The following is a 15221-nucleotide window of genomic DNA, read 5'->3' as shown; positions in this document are numbered from 1 at the left end:
ATATATATTCCTTGGACCTTCCTGCAGCACTCTCACAAGAGAATGGAACTGCTGAATCACTCTACTTAAAATGGCAAAATCTCCATACTATATTGAGTCATGCCTTGTCAAGTGGTTCCTCTACATTGGGGAAATTAAAATTTTATCAGAAGATTGTTTTAAAAATTATGTTTATATAAAGGAATGTACTGAAGCCATCCTACTATCAAGGTAAAATAATGTATTCGCAATTTACATTGCTTTAGTATGTTCCAGTCAAAGAATCATTGTTTTTAGATTTCCCAACCTAATCAGCAATTGATTAATTTGTTTACAATACACCAGTGACTGTCATTATGTTGTAATTGCAATGCTATTAGTTTAGAATTGATATTGCTTGGAAACGATGACTGAGTTCTCATTCTATTCAGTAAATTGGTGGGGTAGACCTTTGGACACCAAATCTTTATATTCTGATTTCCTCATTTTCAAAATACACAAAAACTTTAATTTTGAGAAACAGTATAGAAATAGGCACTTTGGCAAACTGAGTCCAGGCCAACCAGTTCACAGCAGTTTTATATCATCCCACCTTCACATCTGCTCCCTACGCACTAGGGTCAATTTACAGAGGCCAATTAACCTAGAAACTCTCACGTCTGGGATGTGGGAGGAAAGTGGAGCACCCCACATAGTCACAGGGTGAACGTGCAAACTTCGCACAGACAGCACCTGAGGTCAAGATCAAACCTGGGTCTCTGGCAGGAGCTACCAGCCAACTATCGCATTTTAGTAGAACCGGTATTTCTTTCATTTGACAGGTTTAGAGTGACAATTGCAAATCTACTTCTAAGTTATCTAACTAGTATATTGCTGTGAAGAGACTGGGTTCACCTTATTATTGGCATGTGGTGCATTGTAATATATGCATCATATGAAAAACCTTATAAGATATTTGTGTCATTATAGCTCCAACTGGAAGCCCTCCATATATTTTATATTCAGACATTCTGTTGAATCTTATATTACTGTCAAATGTAATTGCATCACAAAACAGGAGCTTCTATTCAAAGAGAAAAACCATGGTAATTAGTTTGTTGGTTTAACTATTGAAAAGTGGCTATTGTAAACAGAAGTTACTGTATATTTTATGCAATTTAAATGGGTTTACATATTTAACTAATTCAGGCACATGTTGAAAATGCATATGACCAATCAAAGACCAGTAAGCTGCATCATATTACTTGCTCAACAATATATAGCACAATCAATACAAATTAACTAACTCATTTTAACTTTTGTAAACCTACTTTGCTCTATTACTGCATCTCTATCGCTCCATCATCACTAACCTGCAAATATCAACATAATGTATGGTATTGAATCTTAATTTATGAACTTTGAAATACTTCTTGAAGTATTACATATTCTTCAATTTTGTCTTTATGGCTTATGATGAATGTCATAATACTTGTAGAAAGTCTTCCACCAGTAAATTTAATAAAAACATTTCATTATTTGTCATTAGTTATTCAGGGTCTTCATTTTAATATTATTTTAGCTGTGCAATATATACTTCACTTAATCCTTATTCTTAATCTGGTTTTGAAAAGGCAGAAGCTTGAGTCTTTTTGTACGTGGTTAAATGTATATATGTTCACAGTTTCACTCTGCAATCATCCACAAGGAGGCTGTTGCAGTATCAAAAATGGACTCATTTTCTTTTACCTTTTGTTTATGCGTGCTATTTTCGTGATATTTATTTTAGTTGTTTATCTTTTAATATTTTACCTTGTATGTATCTTTAGCTTTTAGAAATGTTTGGATGGTGCACTGACTGGCTGACATTTTTTAATTTTGTTGTACATGGTTCATGTTACAATGACAATAAAGAAACTATTCTATTCTATTCTATTCTACCTTGTTTCTTTTGGGAAATGTTTTACATATTCAGCAGAGAATTCTTCATAAGAAATTGAGAATGTTTAAAAAATATTTAAAATGTTGAAGTTCATTAATATTCATTTTGTTAATACTGTACAATTTGACATCTAACTCGATAAAGAAAATATCCAAGTTTGCCTCTTCGAAGGCTATCCTTTAAACTCCCATTAAAGTAGTGGATTCTTATTTTGTTATTTCTGAACTTAACCTAAGCAGATCTCATGTGAGCACCACTATAATGGTCACAGTTTATAATGCAAGCTCTTTTTTCCTCTGTGTGTTCTGACAACAATAATGTTTAGTGACCACTTACTTCCAAACTAAATCAAAAATTGTTTTGTCATAACTATGCCATCGCCTACCTCTGTTTAAATTAATACCTGTAATTTCATGATATTACTGATGCTTTGCACATTCATACAAAGATTGTAACACAATCCATTATTCAACAGGAGTTTCCACTACTTTTCTGTACTTTTCAGTCTATCCTCTTTCTTATATCTCTGTGGAATGCATTCCTTAGATTACCCCGTTTGATTACAGTTATTTTTTCCTTTGCATCATATTTGGTGTTTTCTTCTCACCTTATCCAATTAGTTTAAATCATTCCCCCATTGATCTTCTGAACTGCAAATTCATTGGTACATGGCAATAAGTGTGCTTAGGAGCTTGATTTCGAAAAATGAATTGAGCTTACCATATGTGTTATGGTGAATATGTCTGCTTTGCAGAATACTCATTAATCTGTACAAGTTGTGAATCTGGCAGGTCAAAGTAGAAAATAATTACATCTGTCATAGCCCTGCTTGCTCAGTTTGATAGATAGATTTGCGATAAATATTAATTTTGTTGTAAAAGCTGATGAGCTGTTAACCCATTCTTTTGTATATTATTTTGCAGCCAGTTTGAGACAGTCGTTCCCGTTGAAGATTGTATTGTTACTGAGATTACTGCCACATTGCAAGATTGGGTGCTGCTCTGGAAGCAACTGTATGTGGTAAGCACATAAATTTCTAATTGATGATGAATTTTAGATGGAGTAATTGCAGCTTAAACTTTGTTTGAGTGTTATTGTTGAGGAAACATTTGACTTGGTGTTTAGGCTACCAGGTGTAATATACTGTAGCATTGGACAAATCCTGAAATTGTAAAGATATTTTTGTTGGTGCTGTTAAATACTTTAAAGCTTTGCTTAAATAAGGGAATTGAAGAAGGTTTTCTGAAGTGAGTAGCCCATATTTGCTATATGATATAAAGGCAAATGTAGATGAAATTACACAGCATTAATGTTTTAATGCTCACGTAGAAAAAATATAAAATTCTTAAGTGGAATGTGTTGTTCTGTCTACTTAGAAAGGTTCATTCATATTGGGCGAGGAGGGTGAGTCGGCCACTTAGTCTTGCTCCCCAGACAATTTCACTCGAGCCCACAAATCCTTACAAATTAATTACTGCACTGTACTGCCCTAATTAATTTATTGAATTTTTGTTTATATATTTCTATGTATATTGTGTTTACAGGACTGTTACTCTACTGCTAGTGAGATTTTCACTGTTCCATTGGTGGTATATATGACAATTAAACATTGATGTGCAGGCAGATTTGAATTAATTTTATTTGGCATTACGATTAGCAGAGACATAGCGTGGCAACGGGCATACTCCTGTTCTATGTTATGTGTGCTATTTTGAGGTGCCTTGTTGAGGTGATTTAAGCCATTTAGTGGAGTTGATAGAGAAGATATTTCCTGTGATGTGAAAAGTTCCAAGCAGAATATTCCTGACAAAGAAAGAAAATGGGATGAGGTTTTGTGAATTGAATATAGGGAGCGAGACAGAAGATTAACAAGTGGCCGAGTTGCATTCTGGAGAAATGCCAGAAGGAGAGAAACAAGCAGTTGAACAGAGGGATCTAGGAATAACTGTGCATAGTTCCCTGAAGGTGGCATCTCATGTAGATAGGGTGGTAAAGAAAGCTTTTGGTATGCTAGCCTTTATAAATCAGAGCATTGAGTATGGAAGTTGGGATGTAATGTTAAAATAGTACAAGCATTGGTGAGACCAATTCTGGAGTATGGTGTACAATTTTGGTCGCCCAATTATAGGAAGGATGTCAACAAAATAGAGCGAGTACAGAGGAGATTTACTAGAATGTTGCCTGGGTTTCAGCAACTGTTACAGAGAAAGGTTGAGGTCTTTATTCTTTGGAGCGCAGAAGGTTAAGGGGGGACTTGATAGAGGTCTTTAAAATGATGAGAGGGATAGACAGAGTTGACGTGGACAAACTTTTCCCATTGAGAGTAGGGAAGATTCAAACAAGAGGACATGACTTCAGAATTAAGGGACAGAAGTTTAGGGGTAACATGAGGTGGAACTTCTTTACTCAGAGAGTGGTAGCTGTGTGGAATTAGTTTCCAGTGGAAGTGGTGGAGGCAGGTTCGATTTTATCATTTAAAAATAAATTGGATAGGTATATGGATGGGAAAGAAATGGAGGGTTATGGTCTGAGTGCAGGTAGATGGGACTAGGGGAAAATAAGTGTTCGGCACGGACTTGTAGGGCCGAGATGGCCTGTTTCTGTGCTGTAATTGTTATATGGTTATATAAGCTATGGAAGCGGGTTATCGATTTAATAGAGATCCAGGATGAGCTCATGCACTTTGAAGAGAATGCTGGAAAAAGTCAAATCTAATCATGGACGACTAGTCAACCTCCGCCTTGAGTTTGCGCAAAACCAAGACTTGTTACTGAGCCAATCACTACCCGATGAGGAAAGCAAAGAGCGTAATCAGTGGTTTCAAGAAACGATTGAATATCTTAACGGCGTCATTGGCAATGTGGAGAAATGGTTAGCTGAAGTTGATCAAAGGCTGGCGTGTGCTGCAGCAGGAAGTGCGATGCAACAAGGTGCTGAAATGGAACATGAAGTAATGCCACAAGATAGTATCTCAAACGTTTCAACACGAAGATCAAGACATAAGTCTAGTTCAGAAGCCAGTGACATTTCAAGACCCTCTGCTCGTATGGAAGCTGAAGCAACTATGCTCATCTTTCGCTATGAGTTGCCGCCTTGCATGAGATTGAAGCACAGGAAGAACAGTTGGAACAGACGAAAGGAGAGGCTGAGGCACGTGTGATACAGATGAGGAGAGAGGCTGAGGCACGTGCGGAACAGACGAGGAGAGAGGTTGAGGAACAAAGAAAGGCAGTTAAAGAAAGAGAAGGAACGGTTGGAACGATACGAAGTTGGAAGAAGCTTGAGATACTGGAGGGCCAAGGTTCAAGAGGGGGCTCTAAAGTATCTGATGGGATGAGCTCTTATTTGAGAAAAATAACTGCTCAAAGGGAAACAGCAGCTTGATTAAATCCACAACCGGGGACCACCAGATCTCGTAGCTTTGAACACCCACTGGTATAGTGGCGGGCCAACAAAACTTTACCTCAACAACAGGATGTTAGACCGATGCAACACATTTATGGGCCTCCTGATGAGACTCGTAACAAACCACCAATTCAGTATGCTTTTCAGAGGCCTAATACACAGGCAAGCCAATATTGGCCGATGCCTGTTTATGATACGAAGGGGCCTAGTCGGGGACAAACAACTAGCCATAAGACTCGTGACAAAACGTATCCAGACCAGCACTCTTTTCAGAGGCCTGGGTACCGTTCCTCTGAGTCCAGGAGGGATTTAGAGAAGAAGTCTGTGATTTGATATGGAATCAAATGAGAATTAGTGAGTCTCTAGCTCAACATATCTCTTCCACTTTACCTCAAATGGAAATTGTTAAGTACGATGGTGATCCCTTACAATGTGAGACTTTCATAGACCAGTTTGAGAGAGGAGTGGAGAGGAAAACTACTGATGATGAAGATCGTTTACAATTTCTGGAGTATTACACAAGCGGATATCCAAAGGAGCTTGTTTGAAGTTGTTGGAAGTTGCCTGACGGTGAGGGCTATCGAACAACAAAATTGCTTAGAGAACAGTTTGGTAACGAGCACCAGATCACCAATGCATGCATGAAGAAAGTCTATGCTTGGACAGCTATCAAGCCAGAAGACGCAAAAAGCATTGTGGGAGTTCGCGATATTTCTTAGAAGTTGTTGTAGCTCCATGAAACATCTCAGCCACATGCAAGAAATGAATGTTGTTAGCAATATGAAAACAATCACTCTAAAACTGCCTTATAGACTTAGAGAAAAGTGGAGGTGTAAAGCTGGTTAGATAGAGGAAAATTAGAATAAAGAGACCATACTTCCTGATCTGGTGACCTTCATAGAAAAGGAAGTATGGTTAATGTCAAATTTACCCTATGGGAGTATTCAAGATCCTGAACCAATTGCAACTGTCAAAGGTTCTACCTTCACTAAAACAAAAGGAAGATCAGGACTTAAGGGAAGTAGTTTTGCTACCGCTGTAATACCTGCAGAAACGAAAGGCGAAAAGGAAGGAGATACATCTACTGTTAAGCCAAGATGGTTCTGCTTGTCGTGTAACGGGTTGTCTGAAATTCAAGAAGAAGGAATATAAAGAAAAGATGAAGTTCTTAAAGGAGAAGGGAATCTATTTTTGATGTTTGAAGAAAGGACACATGGTTAAAGACTGAAAGAGTCCTATAATAGTCCTATTCTGTTTGTGGTTTGTTTGTTTTTTTTGCACAATCCAAGCATTGCCACATTTCATTTCACTGCACGTCTCGTATGTGTATGTGACAAATAAACTTGACGAGTGCAAGCAAGATCATCCTGAAGCACTTCACACTGAGCAGAAGAAGCCGGAGCAAATAGAACAGAAGGAGAAGCCAGCTACTAATGATGCTGTCACCTCACCCAGATAATTGCCCATATTGGGGCCGGGGTAGAAACCTGTATCTTCTGTATCTTACCAGTACAGGTAAGGAATAGCAAGGGGAATACAGTGCTGCAAACATATGCATATTTGGATCATGGAAGTTTGGCTACCTTTTGTACAGAAAGCTTGATGAGAAGACTGGACATTACAGGAGAAAAGGCTAAGATTCTATTGTGTACCATGAATGAGCAGAAATCCTGCGATAGTCATTACATTACAAGTATGGAAATATCTAGTCTGGATGAAGACAATTTAATACCAATATCTGAGGTGTTTACACATGAGACCATGCCCGTTTGTCATCAAAATATACCCAAACATGAGGACTTGAAACAATGGCCTTACTTGAAGGATGTCAAGATACCTAAAGTAAATTCTGGTATCGACCTACTTATCGGAACGAATGCTTTGAAGGCATTGGAACCGATACACACTGCGAGGAGCCAGGGGGATGGACCGTTTGCTGTGAAAACCCTACTAGGATGGGTTATCTGTGACACCTTGAGAAGGAAAAGCAAAAGCAGGAACCAGAAGAACTACCCTGCTGCTGCTGTTAATCAAATATCTACTGGTAAATTAGAAAAGCTATTGTTCAAGCAATACAATCATGACTTCAACAAAAGTACCAGTAAGGAATCTGAAGAAATGTCCAGGGAAGAGTTAAAGTTCTTGGATATTTTGAACTACTCAGTAAAAATGATAGACGGTCACTATTGTCTGGATTTACCTTTCGAACAAGCAAGTGTTAGTTTGCCGAATAATTGTCGCATGGCAGAGCAACGCACCCAGAATCTGAAACACAAGTTTGGCGAGAATACGAAATTTCATGAGGAATATACATCTTTCCTAAAGGTTATGATTGACAATGATTATGCCGAAATGGTACCAACAAACCAACTAAAACAAAGTGATGGAGAGCTTTTATACATTCCGCACCGTGGGGTATATCACTTGAAGAAAAGGACCTTGAGGGTGGTCTTTGATTGTGCTGCAGTCTTCATAGGAACACCACTTAACTGCCAACTTCTGCAAGGTCCAGACCTTACTAACTCACTCATTGGAGTTCTTATTAAATTCTGACAAGAACCGATTGCTTTGATGGCTAATAGTAAAGCGATGTTTCATCGTCAAAGTATCAGAAAAACACATTGACTACTTGCAATTCTTATGGTGGCCCGAAGGTGCGGCACAACAAGATCTCATTGTATACCAGATGAAGGTACATCTCTTTGGAGCAGTGTCATCACCAAGTTGTGCAAACTTTGCATTAAAGAAGACCGCAGAGAATAATAAAGCTCACTTTCCAGAGGAAGTCATAACCACTGTGAAGAATAATTTCTATGTGGATGATTGCTTAAAATCCATGTCTACAGAGCAGGAAGCAATTCAAATCGTAAAACATCTGAGTTCCCTCTGCAATAAGGGAGGATTTGCGCTTTCCAAGTGGATCAGCAACAGCTGTGTTGTATTGGAAAGCATTCCACCAGACGACAGAGCCAAGGAGACCAGGGAGTTGGATTTGGACAAAGACAATTTGCCAATGGAAAAAGCATTGGGACTGCACTGGTGTGTTGAAACGGATGTGTTCAAGTTCAGAATCTTGATTCAAGAGCGACCATGATTGGTTCTGTTTACGACCCTTTGGGATTTCTTGCACCAGTTACACTGCCAGCCAAATTGATTTTGCAGGATCTTTGTAAGGAAAAACTTGGATGGAATGAGAGTATAACGTAAACTTCCTCTCACCGATGGACTGAATGGTTAGCAGATCTCAACAAGATCACAGAATTCAAAGTGGACCGATGCATGAAGCCTATAAGCTTTGGTAAGATCAGAAGTGGACAGCTGCATCATTTCTCAGATGCCAGTGAAAGTGGCTACGGTACTGTTTCATATCTAAGACTGGAAAATGATAACAAAGTACATGTTGCAATTTTAATGGGAAAAGCCAGAGTGGCACCATTGAGGCAAATGACAATTCCCAGAATGGAACTTACAGCCGCAGTCTTAGCTGTTAAAGTTGACATATTGCTGCAAAATGAACTAAGCTTCAACTGGAAGAATCTATCTTCTGGACTGATAGTACAGGTGCACAACCTTTTATCCGACGATCCAAATAACGAAAACCTCCCAATAGCGAAAAAAATTTCGGTCCTTGAAGAAAGGTCCTTGAAAACGTTCACCGAGGGCGGCCCGCAGAGGTGACAGCGGAACCTCTGGTCGGTCCCGGTCCTCGAAGAAAGGGGAACTAAATCCCCATTCATAAAAGAAAAGGTGAGGGTATATTGCGCGGGAGGGTTAATAATTGACAATATGCTGCTGCCTGTCCGAGATCCCAGAGACCCACAGCCAGCAGCAGCCCAGCCCCGTACCAACTACAGAGGAAAACTGCAAACTGGCCGGAGACGTCAGGACCACCAGAAGCCGCTCCCCGAGCTGCGCCCCCTCATCGGGACACCGACCCCCAGGCCCACTGCAAGCACGGAGATCCCAGATCAGCAACTCCAGCCCAGCCCCGCTCCAACTCCAGAGGAACACGCTCCCCGTATGGACAGAAGCTGATGGTGTGCAAGGGCCGTCGTGTTTTTGGGGTCGCGCAGCTCGGGCTGTGGGCGAACTGCCAGTTGTCGCCGTAGGGGCCCATCGGGGAGCGGATTCCTCTGGAGTTGGAGGGGGAGTGGGGTATTTGTTTGATGGCCCCCTGCTATCCCAGGGACAGGGAGACAGGACGTTCACCGAGGGCGGCCCGCAGAGGTGACAGCGGAACCTCCGGTCGGTCCTCGAAGAAAGGGGAACTAAATCCCCATTCATAAAAGAGAAGCCGAGGGTACATTGCGTGGGAGAGTAGGAATCCAAAGACAAAGTTGAATTAACGTTCACCGAGGGCGGCCCGCAGAGGTGACAGCGGAACCTCCGGTCGGTCCTCGAAAAATGGGGAACTAAATCCTCTTCATAAAAGAGGTGGAGGGTATATTGCCCGGGAGGGTATATCGCCTACCTGAAAGAAACCGGACATTTTTTCCAGGATGTCGTCTGCACACCAAAGCTCACCAGTTTATGTTTAAAGTTTTACTTAACGTTTATCTCGTCTTTATTATTTATTTGGGGGATTCAAGAATCCCCGAGCTAGGCCGCCTATGTATCGTGAGTCTACCGTGGGAACTCTTTAACTCAGGGAGGCAGCAGCAGATTGTCGCTCCCTTCAGTTTCCCAGCGACAGTCACCTGCCACGGGAGAGAGATCATGCACTGTTGTAGGTCTCCTTTGCACGTTGGTGTTTCTGTCTTTCTCCACTCATTGTTGGCCCCATCTGTCACCACCCCCATCTACACCCCTCTGCTTCCCGGCCATGTGTGTGACCCCTTCCCTCCCCTCTCCAGCTCCCCGCTCATTGCACTGGCGCGGGGGCTTTGTACTGTCTTCACGTCGGCGATGGCAGCATACAGTGCAGTCACCGGAGACGTCAGGACCAATTGGACGTCGAGCACCAGGCCCACCGCAAGCACGGACAACCCAGAGACCCACAGCCAGCAGCAGCCCAGCCCCGCTCCAACTACTTAGGAACCTGGGTTGCGGATGACGGGGCGCAGCTCGGCGTGTCGTAGAGGCCCATCGGGGAGCGGGTTCCTGTTGGTCCTGACGTCTCCGGCCACCTGCCATCCTCCAGGAACTGTACCGCCCTTGCAGGAGAGTGGGGTTGTTTGCAGTTGCAGAGGGAGGGGGCAAGGGCGGTACAGTTCCCAGTCTCAGCTCCTGTCCATGGGGGTGGCCGGAGACGTCAGGACCAACGGGACAGCGACCCCCCAGGCCCACTGCAAGCACGGAGATCCCAGAGGCCCACAGCCAGCAGCAACTCCAGCCCAGCCCCGCTCCAACTCCAGAGGAACACGTAGGGGCAGAACCTGATGGTGTGCAAGGTAAGTCTTGGGGTGGCGGATGAGGAGGCGCAGCTCGGGCTGTGGGTAAACTGCCACTTGTCGCCGTAGCGGCCCATCGGGGAGCGGATTCCTCTGAAGTTGGAGGGGGAGGGGGGTATTGTGCTGTTTGATCGCCCCCTGCTATCCCAGGGACAGGGAGACACGGCGGCTTTTTAGACTGGTGGGCAATCACTTCCAAAGTTCTGCCCACACAGTCAGTACACCTCTCTTACACTGCATTTCATACAAACATTTATTCTGCAAGAAAAAACCTACATTGAAGACTCAAACTCGCGACCGAGTAACTGCCGGGATCAAGGCGCAAACTCGCGACCTTAGATCGCCTAAGGGCACGTTGCCCCGCTAGGGTGACCTGAGTGCGAGAGGGGATTCAATGCTGCGGGCACATTTACAAATTGAGGAATTCATTCAACACACTGCATTTCATACAAACATTTATTCTGCAAAAAAAAACCTACATTGAAGACTCAAACTCGCGACCGAGTAACTGCCGGGATCAAGGCGCAAACTCGCGACCTTGCGGATATGAGCCGAGCACTCTACCACTGAGCCAGCCATTAAAATCTACGCTAAAAAATTTCCATTCCGAAGACCGACAAATTCTGAATTACGAAAAGTGTCTGGTCCCAAGGCTGTCGGATAAAAGGTTGTGCACCTGTACTACGGTGCTTAAATACTTCAACAATGGGAACAAACGTTTTTTTGACATTTGTAGCAAACAGAATCTCTTTTGTATTGGGAGCTACTAATGTTTCATAATGGAAATATGTTAACATAAAGGAAAATCCTGCGGATGAAGCTTCTGGAGGATTAACAGCAGATCGCTTCTTAAGAAACAAGAGATGGATCAATGGTCCAGAGTTTCTTTGTAGGCCAGCCAGAGAATGGCCAAAGCTTGAGCTGGGATTTGAAATCTCTGCTAATGATCCGGGAATTAAACAAAACATCACAGTGAACGTTATTGCTAGATTCATCAAACATAATAAATGATTTAATTATCCATTTTTCTTCATGGAAGAAGCTGATGAATGTGGTGGCTTGGTTTCTTAAAGCAAAAACAAGGTTATTGCTATTTGCTCAGAAAAGGAAAGAGAATTGCTGAAGGTATCTTTGAAGAAGATCCTGAAATACTGAAGGAAAAGGTTGAAAAGAAGATGCAAGTTTTTAGGACATTATACGACGTCCGGGATTTACATCTCGATGATCTCCTCAAAGTGGAAAATGCAATTACCTCTTTCTGTCAAAGATAGGAATACAGCAAAGAAATATCGACGTTAGAAGCTGGAGTACATGGTGTCAAAAGAGACAGAATTGTACAAGTATTGGAGGAAGGAATTCTGAGAGTTGGTGGTCGTCTAAATAGACTGGCAATGCCTGAAGAGGCTAAACATCCTATTATTCTCTCGAAGGTCTTTCACATATCAACATTATTGTTACGACATACCCATGAGTTGATCAGGTATGGAGGGAGAAATTATATGCTGTCCCAGCTTCGTAAAAAATATTGGATTATTAAGGCTAACTCCGCTGCAAGAAAGATAATAAAAAATTGTGTTGTGTGTAGGCGACAGCATGGAAAAGTTGTAGAACAGAAGATGGCAAACTTACCTTTGGAGAGGATTCTACCTAATAAGCCTCCATTTACAGATGTGGGGATGGATTATTTCGGTCCTATAGAAGTTAAGTGAGGATGAAGCCTTGTAAAAAGGTACGGTGTAATCTTCACTTGCATGGCAAGTAGAGCAGTACATCTTGAAGTTGCATCTGCATTTGACACAGACTCCTGTATTCATGCATTACGGAGATTTATCTGTCGACGAGGTCAAGTTTCATCGTTAAGAACAGATAATGGTTCGAATTTTGTTGGAGCGGAAAGAGAATTAAAAGAAGCACTGAAAGGCTTAAGTCAGGAAAAGATCCAGAATGCTATGCTTCAACAAGGGATAAGAAACCAAACCAAATTTCGTTTGAACCTCATGTGAGGTTCAAATGACAAATAAATGGTATTGTATTGTAAGATGGAACTTTAGATTCAGATTCAGATTCAGATTCAATTTTAATTGTCATTGTCAGTGTACAGTACAGAGACAACGAAATGCATTTAACATCTCCCTAGAAGAGCGACATAGCAAACGATTTGAATAAAAAGAATAAATAATAAGTGTCCGGGGGGGGGGGTGATTGGCAGTCACCGAGGTACGTTGTTTAGTAGAGTGACAGCGGCCGGAAAGAAGCTGTTCCTCGACCTGCTGGTTCGGCAACGGAGAAACCTGTAGCGCCTCCCGGATGGTAGGAGGGTAAACAGTCCATGGTTGGGATGAGAGCAGTCCTTGGCGATGCTGAGCGCCCTCCGCAGACAGCGCTTGCTTTGGACAGACTCAATGGAGGGGAGCGTGGAACCGGTGATGCGTTGGGCAATTTTCACCACCCTCTGCAATGCCTTCCGGTCGGAGACAGAGCAGTTGCCATACCATACTGTGATGCAGTTGGTAAGGATGCTCTCGATGGTGCAGCGGTAGAAGTTCACCAGGATCTGAGGAGACAGATGGACCTTCTTCAGTCTCCTCAGGAAGAAGAGACGCTGATGAGCCTTCTTGATCAGAGTAGAGGTATTGTGGGTCCAAGAGAGGTCATCGGAGATGTTGACTCCCAGGAACCTGAAGCTAGAAACACGTTCCACCTCCGTCCCGTTAATGTGGATGGGGGTGTGCGTGCCGCCTCTGGACTTCCTGAAGTCTACAATGAGCTCCTTGGTCTTCTTGGAGTTAAGGGCCAGGTTGTTGTCACCGCACCATGCTGCTAAGTGCTGGACCTCCTCCCTGTAGGCCAGCTCATCGTTGTTGCTGATGAGGCCAATCACCGTTGTATCATCTGCATACTTGATGATGGTGTTAGTACCATGTACAGGTGTGCAGTCATAGGTGAAGAGGGAGTAGAGGAGGGGGCTCAGCACACAGCCCTGAGGAACGCCGGTGTTCAGGGTGAGGGTTGAAGAGGTGTGCTTGTCTAACCTCACAGACTGGGGTCTGTTGGTTAGAAAGTCCAGTATCCAGTTGCAGAGGGAGGGGTCGATGCCCAGGTTACCGAGTTTGGTGATGATCAGTTTTGATGGAATAATGGTGTTGAATGCTGAGCTGTAATCGATGAACAGCATTCTTACATAAGTGTCTCTGTTGTCAAGGTGGGAGAGGGTGGAATGAAGTGCCGTTGAGATGGCATCCTCCGTACTCCTGTTCTTGCGGTAGGCAAACTGATAGGGATCCAGTGTGGGGGGTAGGCAGCTTTTGAGGTGTGCCAGGACCAGCCTCTCGAAGCACTTGGTGATGATGGGGGTAAGTGCAACTGGGCGGAAGTCGTTGAGGATTGCCGCAGTGGAGTGTTTTGGCACTGGCACGATGGAGGTGGCTTTAAGGCAAGTGGGGACAACTGCTTGGGCAAGTGACAGGTTGAAGATGTCAGTCCAGACGTCTGTCAGCTGCGCAGCACAGGCACTGAGCACGCGCCCGGGGATGCCGTCAGGGCCAGCAGCCTTACGTGCATTAGTCCTACTCAGTGCCACGTACACGTCGTAGGGGGTGAGTGTGAGGGGTTGGTGATCGGCAGGTAGCACAGCCTTGATGGCTGTCTCTAGATTGTCCCTGTCGAAGCGGCCATAGAAGTGATTCAGCTCCTCAAGGAAGGAGGCGTCGCTGGATGTGGGGGTGATGTTGGAGGGTCTGTAGTCCGTGATGGCCTGGATGCCTTGCCACATGCGTCGGGGGTCGGAGTTGTTGTTGAAGTGCTCCTCAATCCTGAGCTTATGGCAGTGCTTGGCCTTCCTGATGCCCCTCTTCAGGTTAGCCCTGGATGCCCCTCTTCAGGTTGGCCCAGGTTAGCCCTATTTAAAACACCTTGCGGTTTTATTCCATTTTTCACCCCCCCCCCCACCAACGGTCGAGTTAACATTAACTTTATTGCATTCATTCCGTTTTAACTTGATCCCACCGATTCCTTCAATGTAATAACATTTATAAAAATCCTCCCCCCATACCCCCCCCCTGCCCCCCCCCCCCCCCACCATCCACTCCCCCGCCCCCCCTCCCCCACCATCCACTCCCCCGCCCCCCCCCCCCCCCCCCCCCCTCTCATCTTGTCTGAGTGTGTCATGGCCTGAACTAAAGCAAAACAGTACACTATAATGTTACAATTTTTGGACCACCTTACTCATAATTGTCTTGTGCTGTGTTTTTACCAAGTTTTGTTCAGATTGATATCATATTTTACAAGTTATTCACATTTTTAACTTTAAAAAATCATACTTTGAGAAAAATGTCTTCCATCTGCACTTGCAATTACAGCTATGACATCACAATGGGATTGTAGCTCTGCCCGCTACAATGTTGCCATCCCAGTACACTGAGTCCTGGCAGCCCTAGCAATTGCAATTTTTTTAAAGTTTAAAATGAGGGAGGGTGAATAAGGGGAAATGAGCCGCCACTGCACCGTTGGAGGGCTATGGGTGAGTG

General features: G+C 43.4%; 1 protein-coding gene across 1 annotated transcript in view; it reads left to right on the top strand.

Moving 5' to 3' along the window:
* dock3 (dedicator of cytokinesis 3) overlaps positions 1 to 15221 on the top strand; it is a 327231-nt gene that overhangs the window by 55478 nt on the left and 256532 nt on the right. Inside the window, exon 5 of the mRNA XM_055647822.1 lies at positions 2824 to 2920. Coding sequence (XP_055503797.1) covers positions 2824 to 2920 — 97 coding nt within the window. The remainder of the gene's footprint in view (positions 1 to 2823; positions 2921 to 15221) is intronic.

Source organism: Leucoraja erinacea, chromosome 16 (assembly GCF_028641065.1).
Source record: "Leucoraja erinacea ecotype New England chromosome 16, Leri_hhj_1, whole genome shotgun sequence".
NCBI classification, from domain to species: domain Eukaryota; kingdom Metazoa; phylum Chordata; class Chondrichthyes; order Rajiformes; family Rajidae; genus Leucoraja; species Leucoraja erinaceus.
Note: the sequence above shows the minus strand (reverse complement) of the source record. Positions and strands in the feature narration are given on the sequence as shown.